General features: G+C 33.3%; 1 protein-coding gene across 10 annotated transcripts in view; it reads left to right on the top strand.

Moving 5' to 3' along the window:
- Window positions 1-17898, top strand: part of CCDC88A (coiled-coil domain containing 88A) — a 122027-nt gene that overhangs the window by 32566 nt on the left and 71563 nt on the right. For 9 of the 10 annotated variants that reach the window (XM_034659155.1, XM_011237779.3, XM_011237761.3 and 6 more), the window contains exons 4-6: window positions 8061-8130; window positions 10116-10174; window positions 16931-17014. In XM_034659155.1, coding sequence (XP_034515046.1) covers window positions 8061-8130; window positions 10116-10174; window positions 16931-17014 — 213 coding nt within the window. The remainder of the gene's footprint in view (window positions 1-8060; window positions 8131-10115; window positions 10175-16930; window positions 17015-17898) is intronic. The other variant, XM_034659152.1, reaches the window with a different exon arrangement.

The raw sequence follows: 17898 nt of genomic DNA, 5'->3' as shown, positions 1-17898 counted from the left end.
TCTAATATCTAGTACTCCTTGTTGCCAGAAATAAGTCTGTGCTAGATTTTTTTATAAACTTTTTGTATTACTGGCCGATATTCCAGCTGTCATCTTCCTCAAGTTGATTTGAGTAAATAAGACCTCTGTTTTGTCTTTTAATGTTGTTTCATATCAGTATTTTTAGATTTGAAACAAATGAATAAATTAAGTGATACAGTGACTTATTTTGACAGTCATCAGTTTTGTTCTTATTTAAAACAATCCTATATTTTTGGTTTTATATTATCTTTAGGGAGATGGAGATTTGCTTTGAAAATTTCAGTGAGATTCCTTGGAAGGCAAAGAGATTTCTGCATCGGAATCTTAAATCAGTTGTCAATGCAACCTAATTCTGTATTGTATACTATTGCTTTTGGATTTTTTTTAACACTTTATTGAGATACAGTTCATATATTGTACAATTAAGCCATTTAAAATGTCCATTTCAGTCGCTTTTAGTATATTTAGAGAGTTGTGCTGCATTCAGTACAACCAATTTTAAAACAATTTTGTCACTCCAAAAAGAAACCCTGTATCTATAAGCAGTTACTCCTATTTTTCCCTATCCTGCACATACATATACCACCACCACCACCACCACTACCCCACTACCCCAGTGTTAGGCAACTGCTAAAATCTTTTTTTGTCTTCATAGATTTGCCTATTCTGGAGACTTCTTAAAAATGGAATTATATACTGTGTGGTCTTTTGTTACTGACTTCTTTTACCTAGTATAATGATTTCAAGGTTCATTCATGTTGTAACATGTAGTAGTATTTCTTTTTTATTAAACTACTGTTATCTTGTTTTTTGTCTTCCTCCTGCCTAAAGCCAGGTGTTGAAATTACCTTTTTTTTTAATGTTTTTTTATTATATTATGTTAGTCACCATACAGTACATCCCTGGTTTTTGATGTAAAGTTCGATGATTCATTAGTTGCGTATAACACCCAGTGCACCATGCCATACGTGCCCTCCTTACTACCCATCACCAGCCTATCCCATTCCCCCACCCCCCTCCCCTCTGAAGCCCTCAGTTTTATTAATCGTGTTAATCTAATGATGTTGTAGTCATCAAGAAATTTGGGGAGGAGCAAATTTGAAATCAGTTCAACAGTTTAGATAAGTGGTTCTCAATGGAGGGTGCTTTTATCCCCTCAGGGACATTTGGCGGCGATTAGAGACATTTTTGGTTGTCACACACAGGAATATTACTGATATGTAGTGGGTAGAAGCCAGGAATGCAGCTAAGTATCCTATGATGCACGGCACAGTTTCCTTAAACTAAGAATTATCCAGCCCAAAATGTTAATAGTGCAAAATTGAGAAGTCCAAATGTTTATAATGCCAGGTGATTTTAGTATTAACATTTTTACTTTTGTTGAGTTATCACCATTTTTTTAGATGCATCTGTAAATACTTCATTAACATTTGCTGGGTGACCAGTTATTATACCCTTTTCTTTTCATTAATCTAAGTTTGAATACCAGTGGATTACCTTAGTGCCAGAAGTGATTGAATATCTTAATATTTTGTCAATATTGTTTCAGATATTTAAAACACAGAATATTCTGAAGGTTGAAATTCACCTTGTACCATTCCCTTGTGTTTTTCCTTTAGAACCAGTTTACAAAACCATTTCTGCCATCAACCCAGTATTTCATATTCTGAGATAAAATGTTTCCAAGACACTTGTAAAGTATCTTCTGAAATAGATCAGTCGTCTTATTTACACAATTAATTGATTTACTAAATTTTTTTCCTCATTCATGTAACTAAGACATTCATGGCCTTGTTTAATATAAGACATTTCAAGTTAAAGTCTAAATCAGTGCAGTTCTTGTCACCTGTTAAATTACCTATCTGTTGGAAAAATCAGATTTTTCCCCAAAATTTGTCTTATATTTCATACACTCCTCAGAAAAAGTATTGAGGTAAAATATTTTAGCACATTATGGTGGTTCTGATTCACAAAAGGGAAGTGAATTTAGGTAGGTTAAAATTCACAAGTGTGTGTCTACAATTTTTTTTTTTAATGGGTTGGTAAGAATCAGGGTTATTTTGCAGAAATGATTCCCAGGGAGAAAAGAAAATTGACAGATACCATGAGATGATTGTTAGTGGAAGGAATTATTTCACTGTATCTTTTCACTAATGATTGGTAAATTTAAGTGTCATATTCTTTTTTTTTTCCATTTTATTGATTTAGAATATGTAAAAGCTCAGTAAAAATTATAATGTCATTCACATTTCCCCTCTGTTTGGCTACTTGTAATTGGATGCCAAGGCATTGGGGCTACAGTGGTAAACACAACAAACCATGTCCCTATTCTCATGGAACTTATGGTTTTATTAGAGGGGTAATAGATGAGTAAATAACTAAATGAAATAATTTTGATTATGATAAATAAGAACAATGAAGGAGTAATGTAGGAGGTCTTGAGAGAAATAATAAGATTAGATTATGAGAATTTTATTGAATATACACTTCTTCATGTTTAAGTGGCAGCCCAGAACTTTTCAAATAATCACTTGATCCATATATAGCAAACATTTCTTTTTGTCTGGAAAATTTTCAAGTCAGAAATAAGGAAGTTATAGCTATTACATAAAATTTCCTAGTCTTTGATTTTTTTTTAAGTTATTTTTATTCCTATGAATGAGGAAGAGATAGTGAATTCGATTATCAGAGACACAGTTTACAAGTAAAAATCTTCGTCCATTTTTAGAATTCTTGTCAGCAGCTAGTGATTGCCTTGACTACTCTGGCTGCAGTTTAAGTAAGTATTAAAAGAGGCAAGATGGTTCTTCAACCACCATTAAAATAATAAGCTAAATCATTTGAGGCTCAGAAAGAAAAGAACACTTTACTATTAGGAAATTTAAATTTATTAGGAAGTTTTTGCATGGTTGATGTCATATTAAAAACAAAATGATCTGGTACCATAAATCTAGTTGCCAGAGAAAGCTGGTACTTTTTAAGGTTTTTGTTTAACATCTGTTATAACAAGCAACATTTGGATTATTAATAAAACTTAGTAGCCAAGGAAATGAGACCTTTTGTTTTTTATACAACAAATACTTTATATTCCATCATATTTTTGACACTTTGGTCAGATGGTCTTTCTTTTAATGCCATCCGTTTACTTTTCTATAGACTACTAAAATATGGTAAAATAAGTCTTTTTTTTTTCTTTCTCTCTTTTTTTCTTTTGTTTTAAAGAGAAAGGGAGTGGGAAGGGACTGAAGGAGAGGGAGAGAGAATCTTAAGCAGGCTCCTTGCCCAGTGCAGAGCCTGATGCAGGGCTCGATCTTACAACCCTGAGATCATGACCTGAGCCAAAAATCAAAAGCCAGACACTTAACCGACTGAGCTACCCAGGTGCCCCTTAATGCTTTTCACTAGTAACACAGATAAAAGGACAAACACAAATATTATAATAAATGCAGGGGTGCCCTTCGGCTCAGGGCGTGATCCCAGCGTTAAGGGATCGAGCCCCACATCAGGCTCCTCTTCTATGAGCCTGCTTCTTCCTCTCCCACTCCTCCTGCTTGTGTTCCCTCTCTCGCTGGCTGTCTCTATCTCTGTGCAATAAATAAATAAAATATTTTTAAAAAAAATAAATAAATAAATGCAGTTATGTTTGAATTTTTAAAATAGGCTGTAGGAGTCCTAAAGAAGACACTCTTATGTTTTAGAAATCTTTGAAACTTATATTTAGTACTATATGTAATGTGCAGTTTAAGTAATAACATTTTGCTCAGTATGTGACTCAAGAAAGGGAGATGAACCCAGACCTTTGCCAAGAGTGTTTAATTTCTTACTGTGAAGGTAGTTTATGGATAACTTATAGGAAGAAGGAGAAACCTAGTTTAAGTTATCTTTAAAGAATAAATATTGTCTGTGTCTGGCACAAACATGAAATAGTCTTTCTTACAGTGCTTTAACAACTGAACTTTAATTCACAGAAACTTGTATATCAGGAAAAAAGTTTTTAGATGGTCAACTAAAAATACAGTTAATATACCATTTTTTAATAGAAAAGTTATTAGGAGTCAACAAAAAGTAATGGGAATAAAATTATTTGTATCTCAGAGCACCTCTATTATTTTCCTATTAACGTAATTTCTACCAGTTCTTTCTTATTTGATCTTTTTTCTTTTTATTAAGTATTGCTGTTCTCCAGACTGTTTTCATATGAGGATAGAATTTCTCCCTATTCTATGAAACTTTACTTAAATGGTCCTGAAAATTCTCAGATTCTCTGTATTTGAATACTTGCATACCTTTAAAAATTTACAACCTTCTTATCTCTACCTCCAGTTATCCTTTTCATTCCCTGCCTTATCATTTTTATCCTTAGCACTTATCATTAAAACCATTTACTTACTTTTTTTCTGTCTACCCCTACTAAAATGTGAATTCCATGAGAGCACAGATTTTTTTAAATTCATTGCTGTATTTCCAATGTCTAGTACAGTGCCTGGCAGATAATAAACGCACAGTAAATACTTGTTGAATGAATAACTGCCCTGTTTTTTTTAAATTTTATTTATTTATTTGAGAGAAAGAGAGAAAGCACACAAGCAGGGGGAGAGGCAGGCAGAGGGAGAAGCAGGCTCCCCGCTTAGCAAGGAGCCCAATGCAGGACTCGATCCCAGGACCCTGGGATCATGACCTGAGCCGAAAGCAGGCAGTTCACTGACTGAGCCACTCAGGTGTCCCAGCCCTGATTTTCTTATAACTTTCTTAGCTCTTTCAGTTGTATTGCTAAAATTCTTTCTCCATACATTTTTTATATGTTTCTTAACACTTTTCTAATAAAGTGAAGTATCTCTACTAGTTCATATGCATACATATATTATCATCCTTAACCCTTCAATTAATGTGTTCCTACCACTTAACATCATATTTATCTTGGGCTCATTTATATATTATTTTTCCATTTCTTTAGCGCCTTAATGATGAGCATCTTTAAAACTAGGTGAAGTCTGGGAAGTCTGAGGATATATAATAGATGTTTAACAGTAGTAATCAGGTTTTTTACCCTCTCCTGTCTTTTATGTCTTCTATATTTTTTGACGTCACTTGTAAGATTAGAACAGAGAAATAGGAATTTTTACAAAAACGTAACCAGAATCCTTGGAAGAACCCATAGAACCAAATAGAGGTTTTAGAATAATTTGGTTTTTTAAAATTTATGTAGTTTTTAGCTGCCTTGCCTAATATTAGTACTTTTGGGCATAACAAACTTAATACTTAGAAATAAAGTAAAAGTAGAGTAGAAAAATAGATTTTCTCCTATTAACTAATATTTCATAACCTTTATCATTTAAAAAAAAACTTTATATTTTCATTTTATTTCCTACCCTTCCCAGCAAAAGTTACATACATAGTAAGTCATGGAACTTTTATTTAAGCCTAGGCATTCCAACTGTACTCCACCAGAATATGCTATGTTAGGTATCAGATTCTTCTATACTAAAGTACATTTTTAGATACATGGAGATAAGTTTAAATTTAGCCGTTTCCTGTAGCAATTGTGTCATCCAAATATAATAGAATTTCACAGTGTAAAAGTGAAACACATGAGGTCATTAATGACACCATATGATGAAAAAATCCAATAAGAGATTGCTTTCGTGTTTGTGAAGAGACTGAGTTAGCATGAGACATGGAGTAACAGAGTAGGCAGAGAGTGGGGAGCCAACTGAGGAAGAGGGTGGAGGAACAAGGTAGTGACCATATTGAAGATTACTATTCACCTGGACAGTTTCGTTATAACTGTACCAACATAGGATGTTACATCGCAAATCAATATAATAAATTGCCTTGAAAAGTTGATGTTTTCTAGTATGATTTATCAATTTTCACTCATATTATTCCAAAATAAGAGGTATAAATGAGAACTAATCCTTTATCTTGAAGTTGAAATAAAGTTTTTTTCTAATAATTCAAGGTCTCTTAAAATTTAATGCCTCCTTTTATGATACTGAATTGGAATGTCCTTTGTTCTGACTTAGACTATCTGCTAAATGGAATAGAGACAAAATAGTGATTGCTTTATTAATATATCTCTTATTTATGATTTCTTTTACATATGTACAATGATAGTCCTGATAATTTTGCTTCAAGGCAAGGAAACTAAAAATTAGAAGAATTAGAAATTCATTCCCTTCAGTCCATTTAGCTGTAACCTGCTTAGATAATGGCATATTCCATCTTGAGGTAACTTGCTTCAACCCGGAAAATTCATTTATTAATTAACCAGACTCGGTCTCAGTCTTTGGAGTAAATGATTTTCACGGTTTTTGACACTTATTCTTAATTATTTATCTAACCAGATACACATACAAAGCATATACTTTTTCTTTAAATGTATGCATGTTTTTGGTAATAGTTTTTTAAAGGGCTAGTAAGTATAATGCTGAAGAATATGTTTTGAAACTTTCTCATATATATCTATAAAGAATTAAAGATAAAAGGTTAATTCTGATGAGCCTGTGGTACATGTCACATACTGACTATGGGAAAATGCTCTATGGGATCTAGATTTACACCTTAAAAAGCAATACAAGTTAACTTTTCATGGTATTTGCTCCCTCATCATAGTATTAAGAAAAGAGTGATTCAGAAAGAATTAAATAGTTTAAAAAACTTACTCTTCAGTAACTAGTAATGTTTGAATATGTAGTGAAAGCCAAATTGTAAGGACATTCACAGTTATTTCTGTAATCTTGCAAAGATTTAGTAATATCACAGGACACCTATCAGTCCTGTAGTCTAATTCATTCCAGACCCTTTGTAGCATGTCATTATTAATAATGACAGGCACATTGTGTTCCTTCATTTCCTCAAATAAGGAGTACGATAAGTGGAAGATGCATAGTTGATTTATTACCTAAAAGGAGTAATATGAAAGCATTCAATTTTTTTAAATCATCCTGTACTATCAGAATGTGTATATATTTTTCTCACTGAAAGTTTGACAGAAATCGAAGTAAAACGTCTATTGTAAATAGAGGGGAAAAATAATGATACACCTAGGAAGAGCTCAGTTGCATGAAATGATCATAAGACACAATTTTTAATGAAGTAACTAGCTTCCTTAATTTTAATAGAGGTTTTTAATTCCCTTAAAGAGAAATAATAAAAGATCAAAAAAAGTACACATGCTTGATCTTTTTATTGAGGAATGTTGTTTAAGTATCTAACACCTAAAACTCAGATTTCCAAATAATAAATATTAGACCTGTTCCAATTGGACACTTATTTTGTAGGTATTATTTTTTACAAAATTTTATTGATTTGAGAGTGAGCGAGAGAGAGCAAGAACATGGGCAGGGGCAGAGGGAGAGGAAATGGGAGAAGCAGACTTCCCACTGAGCAGGGAGCCCAATGTGGGGCTTGATCCCAGGACCCTGGGATCATGACCTGAGCTGTGGGCAGACACTTAAGCAACTGAGCAATCCAGGTGCCCCTATTTTATAGTAATAGATATGTTATTAAGTCTAGCTGATACTATTTTTGTTACTTAATAACATTAACTTAAAGTTACAAAAAGTTTAAGACCTTGGTGTCTTTTTTTTTTTTGCATTTTTTCGTTATTTTTTATTTATTTTTATTATGTTCAATTAGCGTACATATAGTACATCATTAGCTTTTGATGTAGTGTTCAGTGATTGATTAGTTGCATATAACACTCAGTGCTCATCACATTACTCGCGGTCTTTAATACCCGTCACCTGGTTGCCCCATCCCCCTACCCTCCTCCCCTCTGTAACTCTGTCTTCCTCTCTGATTTCTTCCCATTCAGTTTTCTCTTCCTTCCCCTATGGTCCTCTGCACTATTCCTTGTATTCCACATATTAGTGAAACCATAAGTCTTTAAGACCTTGGCTAACTTTTTTTCACATTTTTAAAAGCTTTTTAATTGCAGTATAGCCTATCTACAGAGAAGTGCCCAAATCGTAAGTTATAGCTTGTTAATAATTATCTAATCAGCATTACCCATATAACCTTTGGGATTTCTTTTACAGGAGACTTTGCAGCAATTGATTATGATGTCATTGCCAAATGTCTTAACCATTGGCAAAAATCCTTTTTCTGGTAAGTATTAAAATTGGCATAATGTGATACTAGTCTTAACTTTGTGTAATACTGTAACGCTTATAGAGATCTTGCTTATTTATATGAACATGACAGGTTTTTCATGACCCTAGGGAAAGTCAGAGGTGATACTCCATTTTGTAAAGAGAAAATAAACAGAATATTTGTAATATGTAGATGAGATCAGACATACATTTTGTTTATGTTAAGTCCAGTATTTTTTCAACTCTACCAAATAGATACTTTTCTGTAATGATTTTTAGTGTCTCATTATAAACAAGTACAGAAGATAATGTGGGTATAAGATCAAAGGAACATAACCTTAGGAAAGAAATGATTTTGAAGTAATTTCTAGGTTTGTATTCCTACATCTGCTTGCATTACCAGAGCTGTTTGAATCTAAGATTTTACTGACTGATGTTGTAGTTTATATTACACTACTTCTAAATGGAAAGATGAGAAGCAGTTTTCTTAGATCATTTAAATTATTTTCTTCAGAAGTTTCTGCCTTTTGTCAGATTTTAAATGTGACCTGTTCAGAGTTTTGATTTTTAAATAATTAGGAAATTAGCAGCTACTAACCATTTCAACAATGGACTTACTCTTTTAGGCTACCCAGAACCCAAATCCAAGTATATTTTCTCCAAACCCCACCCCCCATTCTCATTCAAACCAAACAAAACTAAAGCCAAAATAAAAACTAAAATCAAGCAGCTATTTTTCCTGAGGAAATTACCATTTAGATGAGGTGAATTAGGAGTTTAGATAGTCTTTAGAGGTATTCGAGGATATTTGGTTATATAAATTAAAAAAATGAAAAAAGTTTATATGTAGAATGGAATTATTTTCAGTTTTACATGCATTTAGGAATTAGCTACCAAATTATAGAGACCAGGAATATAAAGAAAATGGTCTTTACTCTGGAGGATCTTGTGTTTTGGTGAGGGATACACAGATGACTGGGAAATCATGTAATAATTAATACAAAATAGAGCTATGTAAAAGTATTAAGGCATATAAAATATGGAGCCATTATTCTTAAAGTTGGTAGATTAGTGAGGTTTGGGGACCATTGGTGGGCTGTTGGCGAGGGAAGACTACGCTGAGATGTTAGAGCTGTGCCTAGGATTATGATTAGTAAGTAGTTCACTAGAGGGATGAGTGTAGGGAAGAAAGACAAGGAAAGAGAGTGACAGAAGTGAAGGCAGAGGAGTGTGGATGTGTATATATTTGGGGAAAGGTGATCAGTGTGGCTAAGAAAGTAGGTGGTTTCCTGGAGAGTAGGAGGAAATGTTTGAAAAGAAGATTTGTACTTTGTCATAGACGATTGCCCTGATGGTGAAATTTAGCCCAAAGAAGTGACTTTTTTTTTTTTTTCCGGCTGTATGTTTTGAGAAAATCTGAATTGAGTATTGTTCAACAGCAAATGTACTATCCAGTTCTGTTACAGATCATTAATTTTATCCAGCTTATCATATACATTCATTTTATCAGCTTTGCTGTAACATTTAAGGTTTTGATCCTCATAAGCCTACAGTGGAAAGCCATTTAAATTTTATAGATAGCTGAATCATATAAGATACGTGTTTTAGAAAGAAATGTTAATAGGCCTAAGAGAAGCCAGACCTATTAGGAACCATTTGGTTGAATTTGTGGCATGTCCCTGTATCAGCAGGTAATTTGGTATACTGGTGTGGTATAGTCATTTATGGAAAACTAGTGAATTTATATAGTTAGCATACTTTAATGTATAGAGCCTTGAAAGCCATTTTATCTATGCTGCAGCCCTTCAAAATTGACATCCTTGCCCATTTCTTCTCTTACCATATTGTGCACACAGAGCTACTTTTTTGACTTCTATACTTGCATACTTAATCCTCGGGTCAAGTTGTTGTGAATATTACCTTTAGAAGGGATTCTACCAATGTAAGAAAGAGAGTTGAACTAAAGTAAAATATAGTACTTAGCAATCGTTTTTATTGCAGAACAAGGCACAGAAGAAGTTAAAAAGTTGCTTTTACTTTTACTGGGTTGTGCAGTTCAGGTAAGTTAAAATATTTCTTCGTATTTTAATAACTTTATATGTTTTTTCAGGCTCTAGTTTCTGAAAGACTTAAAGATGGACTGTTGCCTTTCAAAGTCTTATGTTAGGAACTTTTAAATAACTATGACCTTCTAAGGAGATTTTGAAGGAAAACACTCCATTATTTTATTTCAAACTGTACTTATATTATCAGATAGTTATATTTTTAGAAACTGTATTTTTTTTTATTTTGAGACTTTTACTGGCCTTAAGTTTTTCAAATTTCCTTAGAGGTATTCTTAAGAACTTCTCCCAGAATATCCTTATGATTTATGTGTGCGTGTTTGTATGTTACAGACGGGAGGATTAACAACAAAGAGAGGCAGAAATTATGAAAAATGTTATTTAGGAGTCTGGATTATTATTATATTGCCCTTTTGATGAGTGATTATAATAATAGCTATGATTTATTGAATACCTACTTTGTGTCAGGTATGATTCTTATATAGGTTTTCTTATATCTTTTTTCATATAAGGAGATTGGTGTTTAGATAGGATGATATTTAAGTTACCCAAATTGAGACACTTGTAAAAGTCAGAAAGGGTACTGCTAACAGTTAGAATGGAACTGCATCTGTAAACTGGGGCTTTGTCTGACAAACCAAGGCGGTTGCTCTAGATTCATATTGCCAGCAGGCCAAAGGGTTAAGTTTAAACTCTGGTCTGACTTCAAAACCTATTTCACTATGTTGATTTTTCCTTTAATTGGCCATTTTTTGGATAAGCGATTACAGTGTTAAACTATCTTAATTATTTGCGGAATGAATTTATTTGTAAACAAATAAATAACTGTGACAAGTAATTTTTTACATACATATGCCAGAAATTAGAATTCCAAGATAGTGTGGCTTTTGGAGCTAACTGCTTGGGAGCTATATACTTACACAACGCATGTTATTAAAGTTCCGTGGTCTGTAATATACAGGTGTTTACTTCATAATTGATTAAATATTCAGTAAATATAGTGTTTGTGGTCATTGCTGTTCCAATTTGGTCATTGGATCCTAAATTAGAAACACAGCCCTTAATTATTTACAGCCTTCAATACGGTATTTGCTTTTAAAAATACCCTCTATTGATGGATGTTATGTAAATTTAAATAACATAGTGAAAGCATAAATTTTGGTTGTAACTTCTGGTTACTATTTGGTTGTTATTTCTGGTTACTAAAGTTGACAGTGGGAATGGAGCAGAACTAAGGACTTTCTATGAACTGTTTAGGGAAAGCCTAAAATATTAAAGAAACCATCATTATTACCATCTGTAAAAGCAACAATAAAAGCTTATAAAATCTAAGCTGCTAGCCCCTACCCTATTTTCTATAACTGTAATATGCTATATTTAAGATAGAATTTGGATTTCATCCTGTCGATATTTGGGAACCACTGACATCAATGTGTAACATTGGATAATGACATCACATGTGTAACAGTCAGAATCACCTGTCAGTCTTTAACTGTCTATAAGAACAATTAGAAATCTTTGTTGATACGGAAGAGCTAAAATGTACTTCAGGACAAGAGACTATCGGCAAAATCAGTCAGCTAACAAGTATTCTTTGAACGCTTTCTAGAATGTAATCTCTGTTACAGAAAATCTGTCCTTGTGTAATTCAACAAATTAAAAGTCTAATGTTTAACATAATATGTAAGTGGCAGAAATATGTTTTTCCACATCAGGATTAGTTTTATCTGTTATACTTGTGATTCATAGGTAGAAATAGTAAGTTAAAGTTTGCTGATATGATACTAAAGTCCACCAAAGGGCGGGAAGTGTCAAGAGATACTATATTCATGAAAAGAAATAGAAATGGAAGGAAGCATAAGGAAATTGGAAAAAATTTGTTTCTTTTGAAGAAGAAAGTATGAAATTCTTAAGGGGAAGCAGCATTCAAAAACAGTAAAACAGTCACTGTTCAAATTTATAAATTTATAATTAAGAATAAATTTATAATTAAGACTTTTTATCCTCAGTTATACATAAATCCACAGGAATAACTTTGAATACAAAGAAGACTGCTCAAGGCCAGGGCTTAGCTATTTCCATTATTGACTAATTAAACCAGTCTAGTTCCACCAGAATCTTTTTTAGTGGATAACACATCTTCTGAAGCTGTCAGAGCATCAGCTAAAATTTTTATGGACACATCGCTCTGCATCCCATCCATGAAATAGTTGAGAGATTACCATGCGAAATCATCCTACACAGAAGGAAAAATGTTTGCAGTGTGTGTTGTTTACAAATATTTTTCTTCAAAGACCATGTAAAATTCAGAAGAACTTAGTTTAATATTAATACTGGCTATTCAGTATCCAAAAATATTATTTATTTTGGACTTCCCAAGGTTGCATAGTGTTGAAAGTAACTGAGTGTCAAGTGTGGTTGGAATTAAAATTTTGACCTTTATGTGTGCCCTCACAAGCAATTCTAACACTAGTATTTGATTCAGAAAACTTTTTTTGAACTTGGACAGCTTGAGGGCTACAGCCTGTTGTTTTCCTACCAGTTATCTGTAAAACATCCTAAAAATTAGCATTTTAGAACATTAATTATCCCATTACATTTTGAGGAAATAAAACAATACATAGCTTGGCTTTTTTTTTGTCTGAGAATACATGAAAATAGCAAATGTAGCTTAATATAAAGAGAGAATTTTTTGCTGATACTGTTTTTTATTTTTTAGTCGGGAAAATTTATAATATTATAAAATTCACCATTTTACTAAATTTTTAAGTGTACAGTTCATCAGCATTAAATACATTCGCATTGTTGTACAGTCGTCACCACTACCCATCTCAGAACTTTCCTCATCTTCCAAAACTGAAACTTTATACCTGTTAAACAATAACTCCCTGTATCTCTTTTACTCCCAGCCCCTGGCAGCCACCATTCTCTACTTTCTGTCCCTATGAATTTTACTACTGTAGGACATTAGTGGAATCATACAGTATTTGTCCTTTTATAACTGACTTATTTCACTTAGCATAATGTCTTTAAAGTTCATCTGTGTTTTAGCACGTGTCAGAGTGTCCTAACTTTTAAGACTAAATAATAGTCATAGTATGTATATACTACATTTTGTTTATTGATGGACAGTTGGGTTGCTTCCACTTTTTGCCTATTGTGAATAATGCTGTTGTAAATTTAGGTATACAAACAGCTGTTTGAGTCCCTGCTTTCAGTTCTCTTGCTGTCTATCCAGAAGAGGAACTGCTGGATCATATATGGTAGTTCTTTTTTTAACTTTCTTAGGACCTGCCATACTGTTTTCCATAGTGTCTGTACCATTTTACATCCCCACCAACAGTACACAGGGTTCCAATTTCTCCATATCCTTGCCAACATTTATTATTTTCTGTTTTGGGGGCAAGGGGAAAGCCATTATTTAAAGAGGGGATTTTAGTTTTTTATTTTATTTTTTATGTGCTTATTTTGGTTTTACTTTTGATAGAACTATGATCTATTCAGTTATTGGTGTTCTCATTCTTTTTTTTTTTTTTTTTTTTTTTTTTTTTTTTAAAGATTTTTTATTTTATTTGACAGAGATAGAGACAGCCAGCGAGAGAGGGAACACAAGCAGGGGGAGTGGGAGAGGAAGAAGCAGGCTCACAGCAGAGGAGCCCGACGTGGGGCTCGATCCCACAACGCCGGGATCACGCCCTGAGCCGAAGGCAGACGCCCAACCGCTGTGCCACCCAGGCGCCCCTGGTGTTCTCATTCTTACTGAAAACACTGTAATGTGTTTCTCACTTTATTGTTTTCTTTGTTTTGGGTACTCTTTCCTCTATTTTAGTATAGTTTTTCCTCATAATCCTGTCTTTTTTAATGAGAGAAAGCACTGAGAGTACCAAGTGAAAATGTGAGGAATTTGAGGAATTAAGAGCTTAAACTCTCTGGTGAAAGATGTAGAACTTTAGGGTTAATGCAATGCTTCCTCCAGGCCCCAACTTCCTACCAAAGTAACTTTTCTTTTTTTTTTTTTAATTAATTTATTTAAGAGAGAGAGAGAGAGAGAGAGAGAGCAGAGGAAAGGGCAAAAGGAGAAGGGGAGGGAATCTTTTTTTTTTTTATGATTTTTTATTATATTAGCCACCATACAGTACATCCCCGGTTTCCGATGTAAAGTTCGATGATTGATTAGTTGCGTATAACACCCAGTGCACCATGCAATACGTGCCCTCCTTACTGCCCATCACCGGTCTATCCCATTCCCCCACCCCCTTCCCCTCTGAGGCCCTCAGTTTGTTTCTCATAGTCTGTAGTCTCTCATGTTTCATTCCAAGGGGAGGGAATCTTAAGCAGACTCCATGCTGAGCAAGGAGCCCAGTGCAGGGCTCGATCCCAGGACCCTGAGATCATGACCAGAGCAGAAATCAAGAGTCAGGTGCTTAACCGCTTGAGCCACTTAAGCAACCCCCCCCCCCAAAAATAACTTTTCCGCACTTTTCTTTCTGCACTTTTCTTGGAATATCATGGTAATCTGCTGACTTTAGGTATCAGCTGCTATAATATAGCTAGAAATAACTTTAGTGTCCATAACACATTAAGAACTTTATATAAAGATAAAAGAGAGCTCAATTTTAAGTGGAAAAAACCAATTTGCTGGTGATTATTTAGTCTTCACAAGAGTCTTCATAGATGGAAGTAAAACTATTTCTATGTCTATTTTTAACACCAGACTTCTTTATGCTCTAGAATGGGGCTGTCAGTACAGTAGCCAGGGTGAGCCACGTGTGGCTAAATTAAAATTAATTGTTATTAATTATTAATTATTATTAATAAAATGAAAATTTCAATTTCTCAGTTGCACCAGCTACATTTTGATATTCAGTAGCCACTTATAGCTAGTGATTACTGTACTGGACAACACTGATATAAAATGTTTGGTCCGATTATTCAACTTCAGAGTGTTATCTTCTCTCATTCTCTTTTCCATCTTGATAGTTTTTCTTTTTTCTATCCCTCAAAATCCTATAACCTTTATTCTGTATTCTTTAAGAAGGCCTAACCTATTTATAAAGCATATTTGGAATTCTTAAAAACTTTTAGAGTTTGAATAAAGATGAGATTTAATAGAAATTGTGAGGATTTTAAGAGTAAAAGAAGAATTCTCATTGATTTTTGTTGAGACTGTGTTGAAGATGAGCTCCTAAAGATAGTATAAGTGAAGAAACAGTGACTATAGGGCTTAGAAGGAAAGTGTATGTGTTAAGTTTAAACTGAAGGCAGACAAATATATGGCAGTTGAATTGGGAGACCCTTCCAATGAGTCATAGTCATCATAAACCTGCTATTTTATGTGCTCATTGGCTCGAAAACCACACTTGGGCAACATCTTTGGAAGCATTAAATTTAAAAATTGGGCATACCATACCTAAAAAGTTAATTATGCTACATATGTACTATCAGAAAGTCATTCTTAATTGTTCTCACTAGACCTGTCAAATATTATTTACTAGATAAAAAAAAAATTCTTATTTTTAAATTAACTAATTTTCATCCCGTCCCCCCAAAACTCAATTTCCTAGTTACAGCTAGAAATTGTACATTGTTAGTAATTTAATTTTAAGTATTATTATTTCATTCTAATAATTTTGTTTTTACAGGACAGAACTGTTTGCACCGATGGGAATGTGTTAAGTTAAATTGTAGGCAATAGAAGTAGAATGTTATAATTTGATATAATAAATATGTAGAGTACAAAGCAGAACCTTGCTAAGTTTCTTAATGATCAAAGAACCAGTTTTTCTTTTTGTGATATATTCTCTTCAGTAGTAGTTGAGTAATTGGCCCAGGAGATGCAACTAAGCTAGACAAGGCACTGCTGTCTATTTTGTATGCACTTCTCATTTGGTAGCTGCAAGAATACAGTTATACCAGCAGTTGGATTGCAGTTTAAGAGATGTAGACGGGAGGCAGAGATATTAAGATGCATGTTAAACTGTTATTCAGTACTTACTAGAAAGAAAGAGATTAGGTTTACTTCATAATATTTTTAATTTATATAAAGATTTTTAAAAGTTATACAATAAAGAACTACTGCCTTTATTCCACTCAGTACATGTGTACTTGTATATATACTCTTAAATTTTTGCCCCTGGTAACTTTATGTTATGGTAGAAACAAATCAAATATTTATTGTACTACCTTATAAATGTTGAACCAGGCCTCAAAAGTAGGTTTCTTTTATTAAGATTGATAGGATGAAGATGTGAGAATGGATTGTAAGCTTGAAGTAAAAATTGCTTACAATTTTTTTTTCCCAAGAAGAAAGGCTGTTTTGTTTGATGATAGCCAAAGACTGACTGAGCTTTTTGGCAGTATTCCGAATTCTGCCACTGACTCACTGTGTTTTTTGGCAAGTAACTTATCCTCCCTGAAACAAGTTCTTGATTCTTTACTTTTCTGTTTGTAAAGTTAGCATAATAATATTGTACTGACCTCAGATGGGTTGTGTAATGGTTTCCCACTTTAGAACTTTACAGCATAAAAATAGTATGGGTTTTCAGTGCTGTGCTTTTTAAATAAATATTTCTAAATTGTTATCTTTTCATTAGGTAAGTATATTAGACCATTTAAATGCAAAACAAACAAAACCCTCATTGTACTGTTCAAAACATAACGAAGTTTTTTGGCCTGATGAGTTTTTGGTTATTTACAACATGTTATGACTATAGCGCATAAAACATGAATAATCATTTTATTAATTTCTTTTAGTGTCAGAAAAAAGAAGAATTTATTGAAAGAATTCAAGGTTTAGATTTTGATACAAAAGCAGCAGTTGCAGCACATATTCAAGAGGTAATAACCTACACATAGTTTTTATATACTAATTTTTTTGAAGCTTGTGGTGTATTTATATCTCTCCAAATACTTGAAGTCCTAGGGCAAGCAAGAACAAATCAAGGTCAGATACAGATGAACCCTGCTGTTAGACAAATTATCGTCTTCCCTTTAGAGGTAACTTCTTAAACGAATCCTTATGGCACAGTGCTAACTTCAGTGTACTGTTGCCTTTATCCATAGGGACGTTAGGTAGAAAGTGTTTGAGGAATGAAGTGTATGTCTTTGTTAGCACAGAATGAACAGTATTGTAAATGGAAGCAGCAGAAAGTGGACCACTGCCTGTAATTCAAAACTAAAGTGAGAGGTAAGATGATAACCTTAGTACTAAGCCATTCCAGTGATTTCCGTTTGAATGAATGGACACAGTATAATTTTTATTGAAGATATTACTTGAATTATAACGCATTAGTGATTTGTAACATCCATATAAAAACTAAATCTAGGACATATTGTGCAATAATAAGTAATTAAGTTAACAGATGGATTTTAAAAGCTGCTATTTCTGTATCTATCTAGTCTTGAGCTTTTAATCTTATACACTTAACAAGACTTTTTAGAACTAGAGCATGTTAAACTCTACATGTTGATTAGAAAGAGAACTAAGGAAAGGGAGAGAATTTTTAAATAGTAAAAACTGGTAGTGTTTAAAATATTCTCTATTTGAATGACCTGTGTTGCATATATCATCTTTCTTCTTCGTTAGCATTCATAGAGTCCAGCTTTCTTGTCTGTAATATTGTTGTCAACAGTAAGATATTAGAGCTCCACAAGATAGAGGGAGGGTTTTTTTGGTAGTTTCCCCTTACATACGTTTGTCTGTTTATGCTAGCTTTGTGGTT

This window comes from Ailuropoda melanoleuca, chromosome 4 (genome assembly GCF_002007445.2).
Source record: "Ailuropoda melanoleuca isolate Jingjing chromosome 4, ASM200744v2, whole genome shotgun sequence".
In the NCBI taxonomy this organism is placed as follows: domain Eukaryota; kingdom Metazoa; phylum Chordata; class Mammalia; order Carnivora; family Ursidae; genus Ailuropoda; species Ailuropoda melanoleuca.
This window is presented reverse-complemented; position numbering and strand designations above follow the sequence as displayed.